At 42.3% G+C, this 23059-nt stretch overlaps 1 protein-coding gene across 1 annotated transcript in view; it reads right to left on the reverse strand.

The window, feature by feature from the left end:
• Window positions 1-7855: 7855 nt before the first annotated feature.
• sema3bl (sema domain, immunoglobulin domain (Ig), short basic domain, secreted, (semaphorin) 3bl) overlaps window positions 7856-23059 on the reverse strand; it is a 60196-nt gene continuing 44992 nt past the window's right edge. Inside the window, exons 10-16 of the mRNA XM_084186799.1 lie at window positions 22752-22896; window positions 15419-15650; window positions 15205-15296; window positions 15041-15082; window positions 14671-14896; window positions 9872-10005; window positions 7856-9673 (exon numbers count right to left, since the gene is read on the reverse strand). Coding sequence (XP_084042925.1) covers window positions 9179-9673; window positions 9872-10005; window positions 14671-14896; window positions 15041-15082; window positions 15205-15296; window positions 15419-15650; window positions 22752-22896 — 1366 coding nt within the window. The 3' untranslated portion in view covers window positions 7856-9178. The remainder of the gene's footprint in view (window positions 9674-9871; window positions 10006-14670; window positions 14897-15040; window positions 15083-15204; window positions 15297-15418; window positions 15651-22751; window positions 22897-23059) is intronic.

A 23059-nucleotide genomic window follows, 5' to 3' on the forward strand; every position in this document is an offset into this window, starting at 1 on the left:
TTTACGTAAGTGTTCACACCCCTGATTCAATACATGTTAGAATCACATTTGGCAGCAATTACAGCTGTGAATCTTTCTAGGTAAGTCGCTAAGGGGCCGATTCCGACCCAAGTTAAGTGCACGTAAATAGAATGTAAGTCCCTTTTTATGCACTTTTCTCTCTATGCGTATTCTGACCTTGAACTTGAGCATGAGAATAGCATGCTATTCACCAGCTATTCGTTTGGAGTGGAGATCGAATAAATGAAGGTGTGGCAGAGGTGTGTCTACAGATATGCCGTATACTGACCTTGACTTTACTCCCACCACCTTCACGCAGGAGAAACCTACTGGTTCTAAGTAGAAAAAGCATATTTTGTTTTTTTCCCCGATAGAAATAACACAATTTTCAAGCCGATTTAAGTCAAAACTGCAACTAGGCCACTCAGGAACATTCAATGTCATCTTGGTAAGCAACTCCAGTGTAGATTTGGCCTTGTGTTTTAGGTTATTGTGCTGCTGAAAGGTGAATTTACATTTTAGCAGATGCTCTTATCCAGAGCAACTTACAGTTAGTGAGTGCATACATTTTCATACTGGCCCCCCCGTGGGAAACGAACCCACAACCCTGGCGTTGCAAGCGCCATGCTCTACCAACTGAGCTACAGAGTCTGTTGGAAAGCAGACTGAACCAGGTTTTCCTCTGGGATTTTGCCTGTGCTTAGCTCTATTCCATTTTTCTTTTTATCCTAAAGAACGCCCTAGTCTTTGCCGATGACAAGCATAACCATAACATGATGCAGCCACCACCATGCTTAAAAATACAGAGTGGTACTCAGGGATGTGTTGGATTTTCCCCAAACATAACGCTTTGTATTCAGGACATAACATTATTATTTTATTTTTTGCAGTTTTCCTTTAGTTCCTTATTGCAAACAGGATGCATTTATTCTGTACAGGCTTCCTTCTTTTCAGTCTGTCATTTAGGTAGGTATTGTGGAGTGACTACAATGTTGTTGATCCATCCTCAGTTTTCTCCTATCACAGCCATTCAACTCTGTAACTGTTTTAAAGTCACCATTGGCTTCAAGGTGAAATCCCTGAGCGGTTTCCTTCCTCTCCGACAACTGAGTTAGGAAGGACACCTGTATCTTTGTAGTGACTGGGTGTATTGAAACACCCTCCAAAGTGTAGTTAATAACTTCACCATACTCAAAGGGATATTCAATGTCTGCTTTTAAAAAAAAACATTACCAATAGGTGCCTTTCTTTGTGAGGCATTGGAAAACCTCCCTGGTCTTTGTGGTTGAATCTGTGGTTGAAATTCACTGCTCGACTGAGGGACCTTACAGATAATTGGGGTACAGAGGTGAGGTAGTCATTCAAAAAGAATGTTAAACACTAGTATTGCACACAGAGTGAGTCCATGCAACTTATTATGTGAGTTGTTAAGCATGTTTTACTCTTGAACTTATTTAGGCTTGCGAATAAAAAAAGGGGTTGAATACGTATTGACTCAAGACACTTCAGCTTTTCATTTTTTATTAATTTGTAAAAATGTCTAAAAACATAATTCCACTTTGACATTATGGGCTATTGTGTGTAGGCCAGTGACACAATCTCAATTTAATATATTTTAAATTCAGGTTTTAACATAACAAAATGTGTCAAGGGGTGTGAATACTTTCTGAAGGCACTGTATGTTATTGAAAGACTTCAGTTTGTATGATTTATACAGTATGTGAGTCTTTATTCTAGACTGTTAACAGTGCATGGCTCAGACTGCTGGAGGCTAATCTACTATGGGATTTTGGTTAAATCCTTACAATTACCTCATTCTTCTACTGTAAATGTGTTCAGGGACCTTCAGAAGTACTGATAGTGGTCATATTAGAGTGTACTGGGATGTTGATGTGACATTGAGTAGCTTGGATGCATGTTAGATAGATCCATTAGTCTATCCTTTTTGCTGATGCGTTCAACCAAGGGTTCAATGCTTATAGCAAAATAAATGGGGATAGTGGATATCCTTGCCTCAACCCTTTAGAAATAGAGCACTGTCAACAATGCACCTTTAAAAGGCAATGTTCCACGTTTATTTATGTTTTACTTTGAGCTAAAGTCTAATGGGGTTTTCAAGCTTCTGAATCTGGCGGGTAAAATTTTGCCAGGAAATGGTGATGTTTCAAATAGGCCTAGCTTGTGCATATTGGCCGAGATACATAGAGCATGTAATGGCGATGAAACAATGGAAGCCCATTCATTTAAATGGCTGTGAACTGGGCGGGGCGACCGTCAGGCAATGCAAGCATGGGCGAGGGAGTGTGAACAGGGCGGGACCTAAGTTGGGGAATGCAGAACTTTATTCAAATACTCTGCGATACTGCGGCACGCTTGACCAATCAAAGCTCACTATAGCTCCCTGCCCCTACTGGATTGGCTGTTGATACATGGCACTACCTAGCTTGCTTGCTAGTACCCACATGAGGGCGAAGCTAGCGTGGCTATTCGTATAGTGGATTACCACTAGCTATCACTAGCTAACAGGGAAGAAATCCATATTATTATTATTATTATTATTATTATATTAAATCCGATAGGTAACTAGTCTAGACAAAGGGCGGGCGCGGAGCATGAACAATGTCGGCAGTAAACCCTAAACCACCAATGGTCGATCGATAACAACAAAGCCCTGTATCTGATTATTTTGAGTACATTAATGTGAGAGAAAAAAGTAAATGTATTGTTGTGTTAGATGGAGATCAAAAGGAAAAACTCTTCCAACTTGAAAGTTCACTTGAACAACGTCCACAAAGAAGCAGTCGAATAATTTGACAAAGTCAGACAGCCACCAGCTAGCTGCGGTACATCGACAATGCAAATGGAAACCTCTTCCCCAGGATAACAGAGCAGAAACCTGCCAACCTCATTTCAATGAGTATAAAGAAGAGAAGAAGCATTGATTCATTGAGACTGGCAAGTCCACAAGACTAGCCTCCCATACATAGGCTACTTTCTGTCCCTAATAGGGTTGGGTGGTATTCTGATTTTCATATCTTCATACCATCCTTCTCTCACACCGGTATTTACGGTATTACCGGCTTAGTACACAAGGGGGCATCAAAAAACGCAAAAAAGCCCATTGGGCATCTATTACCAGAATGCTAACAAAATTAGCACAAGTAATAGCGAATTTCCATGGAGGCTGCTAGCTAAATATAGTAACGAGCGCAACTGAAAATAAACAAATTGCAAAGGCTGGCAATTCAGCTCATAACGTGATACAAATATACACTACCAGTCAAAAGTTTGGACACACCTACTCATTCAAGGGTTTTTCTTTATTTTGACAATTTTTTACATTGTAAAATAATAGTTGTTGGCTGCTTTTCCTTCACTTTGTGGTCCGACTCATCCCAAACCATCTCAATTGTGTGTGTTGAGGTCGGGGGATTGTGGAGGCCAGGTCATATGATGCAGCACTCAATCACTCTCTTTCTTGGTAAAATAGCCCTTACACAGCCTGGAGGTGTGTCGGGTCATTGTCCTGTTGAAAATTAAATGATAGTCCCACTAAGCCCAAACCAGATGGGATGGCGTATCGCTGTAGAATGCTGTGGTAGCCATGCTGGTTAAGTGTGCCTTGAATTCTAAATAAATCACAGACAGTGTCACCAGAAAAGCACCCCCACACCATAACACCTCCTCCTCAATGCTTTACAGTGGAAATACACATCCATTCACCCACACCGAAATGTTCCGTACTGACTGACCGTAATGTCTTAAGGTAATGATGGACTGTCGTTTCTCTTTGCTTATTTGAGCTGTTCTTGCCATAATATGGACTTGGTATTTTACCAAATAGGGCTATCTTCTGTATATCCCCCTACCTTGTCACAACACAACTGATAGGCTCAAACGTACTAAGAAAATCCACAAATCAACTTTTAAGAAGGCACACCTGTTAATTTAAATGCATTCCAGGTGACTACCTCATGAAGCTGGTTGAGATAATGCCAAGAGTGTGCAAAGCTGTCAAGGCAAAGGGTGGCTATTTGAAGAATCTCAAATATAAAACATATTTTGATTTGTTTAACACTTTTTTAGTTACTACATGATTCCATATGTGTTATTTCATAGTTTTGATGTCTTCACTATTATTCTACAATGTAGAAAATAGTAAAAATAAAGAAAAACCCTTGAATGACTAGGTGTGTCCAAACTTTTGACTGTTACTGTATAAGTAGGAGCTGCCGAATGTCATTTTTGGTCATTTACAAGCGAATGTGAACGAGAGACATTGCAAATGAACAAAGTTTTGATGCATGCTTGTCTGAAGGAAGAACAGTACTGTGTGCTGTGGAGTCTGGGAGTCGCTAGGGCAATGGGCCTGCCTGCTCCGCTTAGAGAAGATAGGGGAGGAGCAGCTAACACAATATGATGCCCCGTGACCTTATTAATTCAGCCACTTACTTAGATAACTAGCAAGTTAAACTTAGGGGTCGCCCTCATGCAGAATTCTTTGTTTTTCATGCAGGAAATAAAGATAAAACGCATAAGAAATATCTTGCTGCGTTTGTAAACACAGATCTAAAATGCTTCTTATTGTAATTTCTGCTCAGCATCAAACAAATTTTGTGCTTCCAAAAATATTTTTTCACTTTGTCATTATGGGGTATTGTGTGTAGATTGATGAGGAAAAAATTTAATTTAATCAATTTTAGAATAATGCTGTAATGTAACAAAATGTGGAAAAAGGGAAGGCGTCTGAATACTTGCCGTATGTATAAATATAATTATGTAGCAAGCTAAGGTGACAACAATATCTTCCATTGACGTTTCCCAGTTGCTTTGAATGTTCAAAATCATTGTGTAAAGCCTCAAAGGATAAGATGATCAAAATTTCCAAAGTCATTTTTGACTAGCCACAGCAGTCAACTAGGTAGCTGTTTAGCTTTCTAGCACATTCGCTAATTTGTTTGTAAACAATTGACAAACTAGTTAGCTACCACATGTTCTTGTCAAACTGTCAACAGAGCAGCTAGCAAGCAACAAGATATGCCAAATATCAGTCTAAAAACCCCTTGAGGGCAAATAAATCAGATTTGACCATTCAGACACGTATCATGGCCATATCAGATTCAATGTGCTTCAGACTGCAGGAAAAATAACAGATTCAAATCGGATATGCAAAAAAATTGGATTTGAGTCACTTCACGAGCAGTGACTGTAACCAGTGTGCAAGGCTGATTTGTAACGAGTTAAAGGCTTTAAGTGAAATAGCTGCAGCAGCTGGAGTTCCCATCACCCCCTGCTGCATGGCTAAAGAGGGCCTCAATGGTTAATGCTGCTGCCCATAGGTCTGACCCACTAAAGCTGCGTTTACACAGCAGCCCAATTCTGAGATTTTTTTTCCACTAATTGTTCTTCTGACCAGTCACATCAGATCTTTTCACATATCTTTTTCATAGGTGATGTGATTGGTCAAAAACCAATTATAAATAAATAAATAAAGATCAGAATTGGGCTGACTCAGCCTATGTCCCTCTGACAATGTCACATTGTACCACTCTGGCGTTTTGTTTCACATGGTGAAGAATGATGACAGAATTGTCTGGGGTGTTTTACAGTTTCAGGGCAAGCTCTGTGGTTGTGGCTGTGCTCAGGGTGTCAACGCTTTTACATTTACATTACATTTTAGTCATTTAGCAGACGCTCTTAACCAGAGCGACTTACAGGAGCAATTAGGGTTAAGTGCCTTGCTCAAGGGCACATTAACGTCATTTAGCAGACGCTCTTAGCCAGAGCGACTCACAAATTGGTGCGTTCACCCTATAGCCAGTGGGATAACCACTTTACAATTTGGGGGGGGGGGGGGGGGGGGGGGTTAGAAGGAATACTTTATCCTATCCCAGGTATTCCTTAAAGAGGTGGGGTTTCAAATGTCTCCGGAAGGTGGTGAGTGACTCCGCTGTCCTGGCGTCGTGAGGGAGCTTGTTCCACCATTGGGGTGCCAGAGCAGCGAACAGTTTTGACTGGGCTGAGCGGGAGCTGTGCTTCCGCAGAGGAAGGGGAGCCAGCAGGCCAGAGGTGGATGAACGCAATGTCCTCGTTTGGGTGTAGGGACTGATCAGAGCCTGAAGGTACAGAGGTGCCGTTCCCCTCACTGCTCCATAGGCAAGCACCATGGTCTTGTAGCGGATGCGAGCTTCAACTGGAAGCCAGTGGAGTGTGCGGAGGAGGTGGTTGGGTTGGGGTTGGGTTTATGAGACAGTGTCTGTTGCTACACCGACAACAAACCAAAAACAATTCTAAGCTTTTATACAGATGTTACCGTGGCAATTACGCTACAATTACATGCAAGAGTACCTTAATTGAGAACAAGGGTGAGGGCTGGGCCTCGCCAACTAGGAGTTTAAAAGAGTGACCATAAAAGAAAGTCCAGGAAAAAACTGACATGGGAAAAATCATTGACTTTTCACTCAAACATAAAATGCACCACAACCTATTGCACGTTTACACTCAAATGGGGCATGGCTAAAGTTTACACTCAAGAAACCATTTTATCCTAGATTCAATTCAATCTATTTCAGACTCATTGGCTGTGATTACTCAGGCAGCCCAATTCTGATATCTTTTGACCAATCAGATCAGCTCTGATAAAATCTGATGTGAAAAGATCTGATGCGATTGGTCAAAAGACCAATTAGTGGAAAAAAGATCAGAATTGGGCTGCCTGTGTAGACAAAGCCATTGAGATGTTACTCAGTGATAGTATTAAAATTGATTCGGCATGCTTCATTAGCCTGCTCCAAACAGAGCCAACAACAGACAAAACATTGAACACTGCACTGCCAGATGACAAACAGACACATTCCTACACAGAGCAGCCGCTGATCCCCAGACACAAATGTGCATCCTGTAGATTGATGAAAGCAGTCTGGTCTGTCTGTGTGATGCAGGACTCCTGGCTCTGATCAGGACTCTCCTCCCTCTCTGACCTCTACTGCTGGACCATAACCCACATATACCCACTCCCTACAACAACACCCCACACCCCCAACACCACAGCCTTGCCCACAACTCTCACACCAAAACCTTAAAGAGTGACTTCCTTTAAAAAGCAACAAATCCCTTTGAAAACGGCCTATGTGGTATCGATATGAGTCAAACAGTTATTCTAGTGTAAAAATTGACTACAAAGTGTAAATAGGATACGTGTGGTCATAAAGTCAGTCTGGTCTAAAACGGAGTTTGGAACATCCGTGTGTCACAATGGGTAAATGAAGGTCGGGTTTGATTTGACGATGTACATTTGCCCACTAACAGTGGGTGAACAGCTGCGGTGATTGCTCTCTATCCAGTAGCATAGACAGTGAGGCAGACCTGCTCAGCACCCCGACTTGGTTTACATAAGACAAAACGTCACATTTTTTTGCTCAAGAAATACTGCACAAAACACCTTAGTTAGATTTAAAATTGCCAACAAAAACATTCTCGGCAAAAACTGCAATTTAATTACGGATTTCCTGAGTTATCTTAGATTCATTCTGAGAATCTTTATGAAGTGAAATATGCTTCTGTGTCTACAGTGTCTCAAGGGGGACAAACATCATTAACCAAATGTGGAATCGGTCAGGAAACACACCTCCAAGACTGAAGTCTCGTTTTTCTAATGAGCAACAGAAAAACACACGTGCCAATCTGCGTGTTCAGTGGCTTGTTAAACCATTCCCCACCCCATGGGACCACAACTTACTACACCAAAAACCCACCACACCCTAGTCCCTTAACGTCACCACACAAAACATCACAGAAGCTCTCCCACAGAAAGTGTATGGGAGTCAGCAAGAAAATGCAGTCAGAGGTTTAGGTTAGGGGGGAAAAAACTGTATTTATATGTTAAATACACTTACACTGCATGCAAGAGCGCTCATTAAATAAGACATAAATACAGCAAACATTTAAATTAGGCTCTTCCCTGTGAAAGGGCATACCTACAGTGATCGAATCATCAATAGTCATCAACTCCCCATTCTTGTCTATTTGAACTAAGCCCTGCAACACTCTCTCCGTCACATCTGGTTGGTTTAGAACATACGATCAGAAACAATATTTGGAGAGAAAGCAACAGGACAGGAGGCTAATAATTGCTCTCACTCCCCCACCTAGCCCTACAACCAGTGCACTTGGAAGGACAGCTTTCAAGGAAGTATGTCAGTGAAACATTGTATTTTAACAACAGAGACAGAAATCCTGTATTTAAATAAAGAACCAGTGTTTACAAAGCACCAGCCAGCGCCAGTGACCCTTTTTATTTTCCTTCCTTTGTCAGGAGTGAGAAGTACACCTACAACACAAAGGAATTGTGGGAACTGAAGTCTAGCTGATAATACAAAGCAACAAACAGGCCTTTTCTCTGTTGAACCATCAACAATCGTCTCATGACAACTTCCAGTTAAAGCAATGCTCTTGTGTGTTGTTATGGCTGGTTGAGTGATGGTTGTGTGAGTGTGCTTATATGTTCGCTCAAAAGCGTGTGTGTGTGGCTAGAATGTGCGGTTGTAAATGACTTGCAGGGTGATGGGATTACACTGCTAAAAAATAACGGTGCATTGGGGTTCTTTAAATAACCTTTTCTACTGTATATGAAGAGAACCATATAACATTTATTTTATTTATTTTTACAGTGTAGGGTACGATGAGGTGCAGGGTAAGGCAAATGCTCTGGAAATGCAGTTTTAAGGGGTACAGAGTGAAGACACAGAAGCAGTCACAGAATGGGTAATGTGGAATGGGCTCAATGACCTAAGAGAGATGAGTGCAATGGGGGGTTGAAGGTGATCAGTTGCAGCAGTCCAAACCCACACACTATTTGCAGCATGGTACAGTCAATCCATAGTCATACAGAGTCACTGACATTGCAAGGGTGCGTGGAGAGGAGAAGGGGTCCCTTGGTGAAAACAGTTGAGGGTTTTTTCATGAAGCAAATGAGAGTTGATGAGTGCCATGAGTCCCTGTCTCTCTCTCACTTCTCCTCCCTTCCGCCTCCACACCCTTAACACTACAGCCTGTTGGCAGTATCTCTCCTCCTACAATACATATCACTACCACCTCTTCCTTCTCTCATTCATCATGTCATGTAGTCCTTCTCTCAGTCCTTCTCTTTTTCCTCCCTCCATCCATTTCTCCCTCCCCTCTATGGCTGTCGGTTACTGACGTCCCGCGGCGTCCGGTTGCGTTCCCCGGAGCCCTTATTGCGGGCTTTGCGCGCGCTATCCTGCGCCTGCCGGTACTTGTCCAGCATGCTCTTGTGTTTGCGCCGCAGCTTATCGTTGCACCACATCCTCTCACAGTACTCCTCCACGTGCGGCAGGTTGGACGGGCCGATCAGCTGCATGATGTCCTTGAACCAGGGGCGCGGGTGGCTGAGGGGGTTGGTGCTCCTGTAAGCATGGCAGGGAGGCCAGGACCGGTAACCCTTCACCCCCAGGGGACCATCGAGGTGGGCGTCGTCACGGGCCAGCAGCTCGCTCAGTGTGTCCCCCTGCAGGACCTCCAGGGAGAGGCGGGTGAGGGTCTGGGTGAAGCCGTGCTCACGGGAGCGACACACATACACGCCCTCGTCCTGACGTAACACACGGCGGAACAGCAGGCCCTGCTCCATACGCATCACTCGCTCATCCAGCTTCACCTGCAAGGAGAAAGGGAGGGAGGGTGAGGGAGGGAGGAAAAGGGAAGGGAAATAACATACTTCTTATTGCTCCATCTCTTGCTCTATCCTCCATCAGACATTCTCTCTCTTTCTCCCCATCTCTTTCCAACACGCTCGTGATCCCTCCACCTCTGTCTCTCACACTCTCTCCCTCCCCCATTGATCCATCTATCTCACCTCTTCCTTGTGGTCGTCTCGTTGGACCAGCCATGTAACGGTGGCCTGAGGGGAGCGGGGTATACACTCCAGGAAGGTGCTGTTGTTCTCTGTCCCGTACACAACCCTGTCTTCTGTTATGTCCAGCTCCTCCACTGTAACACACAACAGACACAACATTAGAATACGTACACTTAGAATTGTGATCTTCAGAGTATGGTGTGGTCTCAGTAGGCCCTGTGACTTTGGTCATGCCATCTTCAGCTATGGTAGACACTAAATCTCCCTTTTTGAGTGCCTTTATTCAATGTCAGTGTAATGCAATCCAACCCTAAGGAACTCCTAGACCTGGCAGAGAACTTTCAACACCCCTCACACATTCCTTCAGGTGAGCAAAACACATTCTCCGACCCTCTGACTGCTACACCTTTCCTTCTTTTGTTCCCCCTCTCTCTGCCCTTCTGTTCCCCTCTCACACGATGACAAACTGACAGGGATCTGTCTTATTCTCAGCACAGGTGTGCCAAGGTTCAGTGAAGTTTCTCCATAAATATAATCTAGTTTCCATTATTGTTAAATTAAAAGGTTCTTCAAATGAAGACCGTCTCATTCAGCCCACGGCTTGTGTATGATGTCATTTCTTACACACATATACCGGTAATGCTGTATATTTCAACTGCACCATAGCATATCTTTCATACCTGTAAGACACAGACAAGGAACCCAAATACAGCACAATTTGTGTATATTTGAGATAATCTGTGTTACAGTATATGTCTGTGTACAGTATATACACAAGTGTGTTGTTTGAAGATAAAGCATGTGTTTCATGTTGCTATCACTCTGGCTCCCAACAGAGGGATACACATTATACAAAGGGACATGATGCCTCAGTCAAACACAGCTTGTGTTCTGTCAGATGACAACTTCCCTCTAGACCTGACTACACATTATTTAAACTGGCCTTTGGTCGTCCAACCTATAAATTGTTTACAGTGTATGTCTTGTTCGCTCTCCCCTAAGACAAAATCAGAGATGCTATTTATTTGTATTTATCTAAAGACCCAGCTTGCAGTCCACATGGCACCCTATTACATACAGTTGAAGTCGGAAGTTTACATTCACTTAGGTTGGAGTCATTAAAACTTGTTTTTCAACCACTCCACAAATTTCTTGTTAATAATAATATGCCATTTAGCAGACGCTTTTATCCAAAGCGACTTACAGTCATGCGTGCATACATTTTTGTGTATGGGTGGTCCCGGGGATCGAACCCACTACCCTGGCGTTACAAGCGCTGTGCTTTACCAGCTGAGCTACAGAGGACCACTAACTATAGTTTTGGCAAGTCGGTTAGGACATCTACTTTGTGCATGACACAAGTCATTTTTCCAACAATTGTTTACAGACAGATTATTTCACTTATAATTGTCATGTCTCCTCCCGTTGCTCCCCTCCGGTGCTCTGATTCGCCGGTCTACTGAGCCACCGGTCTGAGCGCACCACCTCGGCAACACCAGAATGGAAACCCAACACACTAGGGGTGTAACGATCCATCTACTACATCGATGTATCGATTTATATTCCTATGATCCAACTACATCGATCTGTGCTCGGCGAGTTGGCCTTTTGGACAACATATATCAATCTAACATCGTTTTAAAATTTAATAAATCGATTGTATCGATACTAGGAAATAACCCATTGGATTTAAGCACGTCAGACTTTATATGGATGTTTTTTCTTAGCACTTTTAATGATAAAGGCTTTAAACATTACTCGATTCAGTCTGCCTATCCGTGACGTCATCGCCCCGCGCCAGCAGCAGCGCAAAGGCGCAAAGACAACAAAACATAGCATGGCGGACGACAGAGGAGAAGCCGACGAGCGAGAAATTATCAAGCCACCATTGCGGTCCTTACAAGAAACAGGAATCTAGGAAACTTCACCTGCACTGTCCAGTATCCAGGTATTTATTTCAGTCACACTGGTTGAATTTTTGGCTAAAAGGTTACTGAATCAATTTCAAGTCACTGAATCGTTTCGGATCGTATCGTTCTAAATGAACCAATATCGTCCTTGAATCGTATCGACAACCACGAATCGTGATACAAATCGAATCGTTGTTAAAACGAATCGTTACACCCCTACAACGCACCCTAATCACCTCCAGCGCACCTGCACCTCATCATCTCATTACCACCCCTATATAGCCCTGGACTGTTCAGTGTTGTGTGTGATTGTTAGTGTCATGTCATGTACTCGCGCTTTGTTGTTCTCTTGCTCAGTGTTAAGTAAACCTTTATATTGTTGATTCCTGTGTCTGCGTCCTACCTCTTCGTATCCTCAGTACTCAGTGCCTCTTTGCTTGACATCATGGGAAAATCAAAAGAAATCAACCAAGATCTCCGAAAAAAATTTGTAGACCTCCACAAGTCTGGTTCATTCTTGGGAGCAATTTCAAAACGCCTGAAGGTACCACGTTCATCTGTTCACACAATAGTATGCAAGTATAAAACCCATGGGACCACGCAGCCGTCATACTGCTCAGGAAGGAAACGCCTTCTGTCTCCTAGAGATTAATGTACTTTAGTGCGAAAAGTGCAAATCAATCCCAGAACAACAGAAAAGGACCTTGTGAAGATGCTGGAGGAAACAGGTACAAAAGTATCTATACCCACCGTAAAACGAGTCCTATATCGACATAACCTGAAAGGCCGCTCAGCAAGGAAGAAGCCACTGCTCCAAAACCATCATAAAAAAGCCAGACTACGGTTTGCAACTGCACATGGGGACAGACCTCTGGTCTGATGAAACAAAATTAGTTTGGCATTAATGACCATCGTTATGTTTGGAGGAAAAAGGGGGTGGCTTGCAAGCCGAAGAACACCATCCCAACTGTGAAGCACGGGGTTGGCAGCATCATGCTGTGGGGGTGCTTTGCTGCAGGAGGGACTGGTGCACTTCACAAAATAGATGGCATCATGAGGAAGGAAAATTATGTGGATATATGGAAGCAACATCTCAAGACATCAGTCAGGAAGTTAAAGCTTGGTCGCGAATGGGTCTTCTAAATGGACAATGACCCCAAGCATACTTCCAAAGTTGTGGCAAAATGGCTTAAGGAAAACAAAGTCAAGGTATTGGAGTGGCCATCACAAAGCCCTGACCTCAATCCTATAGAAAATGTGTGGGCAGAACTGAGGAAAAAGCATGTGCGAGCAAGGAGGCCTACAAACCTGACTCAGTTACACCATCTCTGTCAGGAGGAATGGGCCAAAATTCACCCAATGTATTGTGGGAAGCTTGTGGAAGGCTACCCGAAACGTTTGACCCAAGTTAAACAATTTAAAGGCAATGCTACCAAATACTAATTGAGTGTATGTAAACTTCTGACCCACTGGGAATGTGATGAAAGAAATAAAAGCTGAAATAAATCATTCTCTCTACTATTATTCTGACATTTCACATTCTTAAGACCTAAAACAGGGAATATTTACTAGGATTAAATGTCAGGAATTGTGAAAATGTCAAGAGTGGAGTGTAGTGGGATGTGGAATCACACGCAGGACACAGAGATATAAATCCAAAGGTCTTTAGTGAAGTCCGTAGAAACACGCCAACAACGGCCACAGGCCACAGGCGAAATAAACGCACACTAAACTGAACAAAGTAAGTGTGCACAAAGTGCAGGACTCTCTAAATCAAACGAAATAAAGAGAGAACAAAATACAGCGGACCAAAACTACCACACGACAGTGAAACAATTACACACAACACCTAAACTAACACAAGGAACTAAATAGGGTGCCTAATGAGACTAAACACTAAACAGGTGTGACAAACAGACAAAACCAATCAAACATGAAACATCGAACGGTGGCAGCTAGTACTCCGGAGACGACGACCGCCGAAGCCTGCCCGAACAAGGAGGAGGGGCTGCCTCGGCCGAAACCGTGACAGAAAAACTGAGTTTAAATGTATTTGGCTAAGGTGTATGTAAACTTCTGACTTCAACTGCATATAGTGAACTATACTTTTGACCAAAGCCCTGGTCGGGGTATAATCTGCTTACAAAAAAAACTAACTGTAATCAGTTATGTTACCAGCACAAATATTGTAATCAGATTTACAGATACTTTTGAAAAGCTAGATGATTACTTATTGGATAACTTTTAAATTCAGAAAGGATGTTTGTGAAAAAATATATTATGACACCTTTCTGTTTTCTCCATGACATTCAATTCAGCATTGAAAAAAGGCGCAAGTTTACTTTTGTTACCCCTGCGCGAGTCTGACCAAAAATCAGAGACCACTATGATGACACATAAAAAATGTGTTTGATGGGTCCTTTTTGTCTTAGCCTTTTAAAGGGAAAGTAATCCAAAAGTAATCAGATTACATTACTGAGTTTGGGTAATCCAAAAATTAAGTTCCTGATAAACATTTTGGACAGGTAACTGTAGGGCTAGGGTGCCATTTACGATGCAGTCCCAGTGTTTGTCCTACCTCACTTCTCAGAGTCTAATACCTCTCAATGGACGAGTTTGACCAGAAAATACTCTGGGTTAATTTCCGCTTGGCCACCATGGCAGCCAGACTAGCTCACCCCCCTCACCCCGCAGTCATGCACACCATTGTAATAAGCATTTCTCAACAGGATATTACAGTGCCCTATTTTCCCACAATGGCACTTGGAATGTTGTGAGTCTCCGTACTGTATATCCTTCTCACATAGTCTATCATCTTCACTTTGTCATTCATTTACATTAATTCCTTTTTCATTCCCACCCCTTCCCCTCCATCTCCCCCTCTCTCACCACTGAGGTTCTGGTCCATACACTGCAGGGCCGGGTTGCCGTGCCTGATGTCCTGGCGGCGGTAGCGGCGTTTGCTGAGCGAGGTGTAGTGGGTGCAGGATGTGCCGTCCCAGGCACAGTAGGGGTCTCTGGCCAGGCAGCACTCAGCACAGGCCTTCCCATACGTCTCACACCTGTGAAGCCTCAGCTGGGCTACACCCACCGGAGAACCCACGTACAGTGCTTGCTTTGTGCGGAAAGGGATCAGAGTACAACCAGATAATGAGAATCTAATGTATAGGCTATAGGTTTTATCATAGTGTTGGCTTCAGTGCGTGCATGTTTTCTTAAAGTTTATGTCAACTGTGATAAAGAATTAACATTTACTCACCCTTTTTACTGAGATCTCCAAAGAGGTAATGGGAGTTGGCACCTTGATAAAATGAAAATTGTATATTTAATTCGCATTCAGACATTGTGAAAGGGTTGGACTTTTAAATACACAGTGGGAATATGAGGAGGAGGAGGCGATAAGGAGGAGTCTTATCTAGTTACCTTAAAGACCTGCAGCTCCTCCAGAGTGACCTCGTCTGTGTCCAGAGAGTTGCCGCTGCGCAGGGAAATGACCTTCAGCACAGTGCCTATGTCTGGGGTAAGAGGTCAGGGGTCAAAATGGTCAATTGACATCACAATACACACAAGTTTCCTAACTAGTCACCATTCAGACTAATTGCAGAAAAGGTCTGAATGTGGAGAAGTAAGGACGGACCTGTGCCTATGAACATGACGTCATACTGTCCATCCTCTGCCTCTACACGGTCCACCACGATCTGTTTGAGGCGGTAGGGCACATTGGCCTTGACCAGTAAAGGCTGCCTCATGGCTGGGTACACCGGGCGCCACATCAGGGGGTGCCCTCGGGCAAACTGGAGCACTGCGTCTGGGAAGTCCTTGGTACTGCCAAACTGTCTGCCAGGCTGGTTGGTGATCTTACTGGGGCACTGGAGATGAGAGGAACTCTTTAGTAATCATGTTATAAAAATATATGATTTGTATGAAATGTAAAAGGGTTTAGGGGAATGTGATATGAATGCTTTATGCAGCTGTGTTTTTAGAGATCAGTTGATAAGTAATTTAGTAAGTTCTGTGTTTCTCTGTGACTCCCTTACAATGTTTGGCTGGGACTCATATTCAACACTGCTTGGGAAGATTTCTTCAAATTCTGTCATAACATTGACTAATCCGTAGGCACTTCTGACAGCGTTGAAACATATAATTTCAGTTACTGTAAGTTGGAATGGACATGGAATTTCAATATCGAACAGTGACGTGTATTCATGGTTGCCAAGGGAAGCCAGGCTTCCCAAAAAAATGGACCAAGAAAAAAAACATATACTGTTTATATATATAAAATGTATCTTTTGTCTCTCTGTTTCATAATTTTCCTTCAATTCGCAAGAGGCTGAATGTATCTCACCGGAGAAAGCATCCGAGCAAGCAAAACAGCACCCCTCTGTCTCTGTATGTGTAGGCCATCTATCTGATGCTCTCCAGTCCAAAAGAGTATGACATTGTTGCTGCCCATAGCATTGAATGCAAGGGAAGCCAGCGAGCATTTGGCCTCCCTTGATTTAAAAAAAGTATTAAATAATAGCCAATCAGCTTTGAGCTAAACTGAGATAGCTCAACTGTGAATGGTCCTGGCGCACCAAAAAAATTGTGTAAAGGGAAGCCAGTTTGGATTTGGTGTCACTCCTATCAAATCGCATTGAGAGCATACGTCATTGACAAACAACTTGAATTGTTGCATCTTGTTGTGTTGCTGTCCTCCAGTGGCTGGCTAGCTAGCTAAAATTGGCCCTTTCCTAAATTAGCCGTGGATGGAGATAGGGGTTTGGACTTGTGGTTTTACTTAATTCTCCGTACTGGCCAATGATTATAACAGCAATTCTGATCCAACCATTAATTCCTACCTTGTGTCCCTAGCCTGAGACAATGGAAGTTCAATATGTACAGTGGGGGAAAAAAGTATTTAGTCAGCCACCAATTGTGCAAGTTCTCCCACTTAAAAAGATGAGAGAGGCCTGTAATTTTCATCATAGGTACACGTCAACTATGACAGACAAATTGAGAGAAAGAAAATCCAGAAAATCACATTGTAGGATTTTTTATGAATTTATTTGCAAATTATGGTGGAAAATAAGTATTTGGTCACCTACAAACAAGCAAGATTTCTGGCTCTCACAGACCTGTAACTTCTTCTTTAAGAGGCTCCTCTGTCCTCCACTCATTACTGCAAAGGGACCAGGACGACTGATCCGTGTAAAGGAAAGAATGAATGGGGCCATGTATCGTGAGATTTTGAGTGAAAACCTCCTTCCATCAGCAAGGGCATTGAAGATGAAACGTGGCTGGGTCTTTCAGCATGACAATGATCCCAAACACACCGCCCGGGCAACGAAGGAGTGGCTTCGTAAGAAGCATTTCAAGGTCCTGGAGTGGCCTAGCCAGTCTCCAGATCTCAACCCCATAGAAAATCTTTGGAGGGAGTTGAAAGTCTGTGTTGCCCAGCGACAGCCCCAAAACATCACTGCTCTAGAGGAGAATATACCAGCAAAATACCAGCAACAGTGTGTGAAAACCTTGTGAAGACTTACAGAAAACGTTTGACCTGTGTCATTGCCAATAAAGGGTATATAACAAAGTATTGAGAAACTTTTGTTATTGACCAAATACTTATTTTCCACCATAATTTGCAAATAAATTCATTAAAAATCCTACAATGTGATTTTCTGGATTTTATTTCCTCATTTTGTCTGTCATAGTTGACGTGTACCTATGATGAAAATTACAGGCCTCTCTCATCTTTTTAAGTGGGAGAACTTGCACAATTGGTGGCTGACTAAATACTTTTTTCCCCCACTGTAGCTAGATGTAGAAGGCTATTATTATTATTATATTAAGGCTAATGTTAACTAGCTAACGTTGCCAATGAAAGGAAGTTAGGCTAGCTAGCAAGCATTTTAGCCAGGTAGCCTAGGACAATAAAAAATAAAAGCGTGTACTTTATGACAAAGTAAAAGACTGTTTCGTCAACATGAAAGAGAGGAGGATGGCATTGGCGTTTCTCTACAAGTAGGGTGAGTCAACATGTTTTTTCTACTTGCACGAACGCGCACGCACACATACACAAACACGCACACAGAAATCAGAAACATGAACAGCCACATCATATTTAGCTTACGTTGATTGGACTAAATTGTTTTTAGTATCTTTTAGTTGTCACTGTATTAGACTAAGCAAAGGTGATTTGATAATGTTGAAATGGTGCTCGAATAGTGGAGGTAGCTCCTGTTTTCTTTGCAACTTGCGGTAACTCTCTGTGGTTCTAAATCAATAGTTGTTTAGTGGTCCAAAAATGTTGGAAACATTAACTTGCTTGACCATGCTGTAGGTCATGTAACTGTTTGTTACATGCAATATGCTTTGTGGACTTCACTGAATAGAGGTTGCTCTCCGGTTTTGTGATGAAATAAAGGTGTGATTGAATTTATTCTGCCACTGTGTCTTCTTATTGTCTCAGCCTTTAGGCCTATATATCACGGTTGCAAGGCATATGAACTCACAGGTTATAGAGCAAACAACACAATTATCACAACACATAGGTTGTAATATGTTGGGGGTTTTCTGGCTTCCCCAGTGATTTTACCCACGCACCGGTACTGCAATCGAAGTCTATTTAAATTCCTGAATTGACTGGACTTCATGAGGAACTGATCCCAACTCGGATATATGACCAACCCGCTCACAATCACTGGAAAACGCTACAGTAAGTGAAAACGAGTGAGAAAGAGAGGAGGGGAATGGAGTTTTTTTTTGCTTATCTACTCCCATTATGGGCGTGAAAACTATGCACATCGCCTGAGCACTAAATCAGAAAATTGCGCAATTACACAATAGCTTGCAGATACAGCACAGCTGAGGTGATCTCTGAGGGAGAAGATGACAGCCAAATGTCTCCACAGTGCCAAACAGAGGAATGCTTCCAAAATGGCACCCTATTCCCTATGGACCCTGGTCAAAAGTAGTGTACTATATAGGGAATATGGTGCCATTTTGGGACGCACACAGATTCAAGCCAGTCAGCTACTGTATATACTGATCTAGTAATTTAGGGTGTCTATTGCTTAAGAGTGTGTACATTGGTGAACCTCAGGAATGAGCAAACTGTAGCAGATTCCCCCAGCATATGTAGAGTATTAGTATAGGAGCATGTGCACAGCAAATTCTCCAGTGTCTATACGGTTCCACACTTTTCAGTGTTAAATTAACACAATGCTTAGTGTAAATCCTTATTTGCATATTTCCCAGAGTGCCTTGACCTTCTAGTGAATTGTAGTTACTATCCATGACTATTTTTTTGTGATAGACACATGGTTGTTGCATTCATCGATTTTTAGACCTGTGACCTTCACCAAGTGAGATCCTAAGCGAATATGTTATCATTAACATTACATTCTTTAACACAATACAACGTACAAAGTATTTAATAAGGCCTTATGTTGAGGGCCTGGTTTTACCCTAATAAAGTGGCCTAAAACTCATGGTTTTCAGGCCTGCAAGTCACATTATGATGTGTATTTCCTATTGTAATCCAGCCAGAGTGGGGATATCCAACATTTAGAATTTTTCAGAATGACTGCCAGGATGGGAAGACTAATACAGTATATGAGACTACCTAACCACTTAAACTGTAACAACCACTTCAGTAACACAGTTGAAGTCGGAAGTTTACATACACCACCAAATACATTTAAACTCAGTTTTTCACAATTTCTGACATTTAATCCTAGTAGAAATTCCCTGTCTCAGGTCACCACTTTATTTTAAGAATGTGAAATGTCAGAATAATAGTAGAGAGAATGATTTATTTCAGCTTTTATTTCTTTACTTCAGAAGTTTACATACACTCAATTAGTATTTGGTAATATTGCCTTTAAATTGTTTAACTTGGGTCAAACATTTTGGGTAGCCTTCCACAAGCTTCCCACAATAAGTTGGGTGATATTTGGTCCATTCCTCAGTTCTGCCCACACATTTTCTATAGGATTTAGGTCAGGGCTTTGTAATGGCCACTCCAATACTTTGACTTTGTCGTCCTTAAGCCATTTTGCCACAACTTTGGAAGTATGCTTGGGGTCATTGTCCATTTGGAAGACCCATTCGCGACCAAGCTTTAACTTCCTGACTGATGTCTTGAGATGTTGCTTCAATATATCCACATAATTTTCCTTCCTCATGATGCCATCTATTTAGTGAAGTGCACCAGTCCCTCCTGCAGCAAAGCACCCCCACAGCATGATACTGCCACCCCCGTGCTTCATGGTTGGGATGGTGTTCTTCGGCTTGCAAGCATCCCCCTTTTTCCTCCAAACATAACGATGGTCATTATGGCCAAACAGTTCTATTTTTGTTTCATCAGACCAGAGGACATTTCTCCAAAAATAACGATATTTTTTTCCCCATGTGTAGTTGCAAACCGTAGTCTGGCTTTTTTATGGCGGTTTTGGAGCAGTGGCTTCTTCCTTGCTGAGCGGCCTTTCAGGTTATGTCAATATAGAACTTGTTTTACTGTGGATATAGATACTTTTGTACCTGTTTCCTCCAGCATCTTCACAAGGTCCTTTGCTGTTGTTCTGGGATTCATTTGCACTTTTCGCACCGAAGTACATTCATCTCTAGGAGACAGAGATGTCTCCTTCCTGAGCGGTATGACGGCTGCGTGGTCCCATGGTGTTTATACTTGCGTACTATTGTTTGTACAGATGTACCTTCAGGCGTTTGGAAATTGCTCCCAAGGATGAACCAGACTTGTGGAGGTCTACAATTTCTTTTCTGAGGTCTTGGCTGATTTCTTTTGATTTTCCCATGATGTCAAGCAAAGAGGCACTAAGTATGAAGGTAGGCCTTGAAATACATCCACAGGTATACCTCCAATTGACTCAAATGATGTCAATTAGCCTAACAGAAGCTTCTAAAGCCATTACATCATTTTCTGGAATTTTTCAAGCTGTTTAAAGGCACAGTCAACTTAGTGTATGTAAACTTCTAACCCACTGGAATTGTGATACAGTGAATTATAAGTGAAACAATCTGTCTGTAAACAATTGTTGGAAAAATTACTTGTGTCATGCACAAAGTAGATGTCCTAACCGACTTGCCAAAACTATAGTTTGTTAACAAGAAATTTGTGGAGTCGTTGAAAAACGAGTTTTAATGACTCCAACCGAAGTGTATGTAAACTTCCAACTTCAAATTTAGGTGCAATAAGTCCAAGTAACGGATTGGATTAGTTTAGATAAATATACCGTTCAAAAGTTTGAGACTGGTGTTTTGCGGGTACTATTTAATGAAGCTGCCAGTTGAGGACCTGTGAGGTGTCTGTTTCTCAAACTAGACACTCTAATGTATTTGTCCTCTTGCTTAGTTGTGCACCGGGGCCTCCCACTCCTCTTTCTATTCTGGTTAGAGCCAGTTTGCGCTGTTCTGTGAAGGGAGTAGTTTACAGCGTTGTACAAGATCTTCAGTTTCTTCGCAATTTCTCACATGGAATAGCCTTCATTTCTCAGAACAAGAATAGACTGACGAGTTTCAGAAGAAAATTATTTGTTTCTGGCCATTTTGAGCCTGTAATCGAACCCACAATTGCTGATGCTCCAGATACTCAATAGTCTCAAGAAGGCCAGTTTTATTGCTTCTTTAATCAGCACAACAGTTTTCAGCTGTGCTAACATAATTGCAAAAGTTTTTTTTAATGATCAATTAGCCTTTTAAAATGATAAACTTGGATTAGCAAACACAACGTGCCATTGAAACACAGGACTGATGGTTGCTGATAATGGGCCTTTGTACGCCTATGTAGATATTCCATTAAAAATCAGCCGTTTCCAGCTACAATAGCCATTTATAACATGAACAATGTCTACACTGTATTTCTGATCAATTTGATGTTATTTTAATAGCCAAAAAAATTGCTTTTCTATCAAAAACAAGGACATTTCTAAGTGACCCCAAACTTTTGAACGGTAGTGTATATTATTTATATTTGAGTAGCATTAGATGAATTAATAGATCAATTTAGTTGCAAAAACATAGAGATTGAAACAAACAATTTTTACACCAATTGGTGTTACTTTTACAGGGGTGCCCCTGAATGACTTGTATTTTTGATTTATTATGGATCCCCATTTAACTCTTCCTGGGGTCTGGCAAAATGTTAAAAACATTACAATACATTCAAAACAGATTTCACAACACACTAAGTGTGTGCCTCAGGCCCCTACTCCACTACCACATATCTACAACACAAGATCCATCTGTACGTGTGTGTATAGTATGTATGTTATTGTGTGTGTATGCATGTGTCTGTGCCTATCAGTTACCTGATGTGGAATAGAGTTCTATGTAGCCATGGCTCTGTGTAGTACTGTGTGCCTCCCATAGTCTGTTCAGGACTTGGGGACTGTGAAGAGACCTCTGGTGGATAGTCATTTAAATAGACAGCTCGGTGCTTTCAACATGTCAATACCTCTCACAAATACAAGTAGTGATGAAGTCAATCTCTCCTCCACTTTGAGCCAGGAGAGATTGACATGCATATTATTAATGTTTGCTCTCTGTGTACATCCAAGGGCCAGCCGTGCTGCTCTGTTCTGAGCTAATTGCAATTTTCCTAAGTCCCTCTTTGTGGCACCTGACCACACGACTGAACAGTAGTCCAGGTGCGACAAAACCTGTAGAGCCCGTAGGACCTGCCTTGTTGATAGTGCTGTTAAAAAGCTAGAGCAGCGCTTTATTATGGACAGACTTCTCCCCATCTTACTTGAATGACTTGTTTCACAGTCTCTCCTCCATGCCACAGTCTCTCTCTCTGTCTATTTCTCTCTCTTTCTAGCTCCCTCTCTCTTTCTCTCTCTCCCTCGCCCCAGTTTGATCACCTGATCTCGCTCACACAAGCAGGCTGACAAGGAGGCTGAAACAAAGTATTAGTATCTAGATATGGCATGGTCGCCTGCAGTATGGGACTGTACGGTACTACTCACCACCCCAGGTCTTGGATAGGGCACTCTGCCCTCGTAAGCCCCCCACTGGTAGTCAGGTCCCTCCTTGTGTGCAAACGGCCCGTTGAAGGCTTCTCTTATGTCTGCCATACGGTACACACACACTGCAAAGCCTTGGAACACATTACTAGGGGAGAGAGGAACGTTTAATGTTAGTGACTGAGGGTTTGGTTCCTCCATAGTACATGTTAAAGCTACATACTGGGATTTGAAAAACAACATTGCCGCTTGCCACTTGTTTTGGTAAACAGCCGAGGAATGGGGCTGGAGAAATATAACCACTGTCAAAT

The sequence above is a fragment of the Coregonus lavaretus genome (assembly GCF_964263955.1).
Source record: "Coregonus lavaretus genome assembly, chromosome: 22".
Classification (NCBI taxonomy): Eukaryota; Metazoa; Chordata; class Actinopteri; order Salmoniformes; family Salmonidae; genus Coregonus; species Coregonus lavaretus.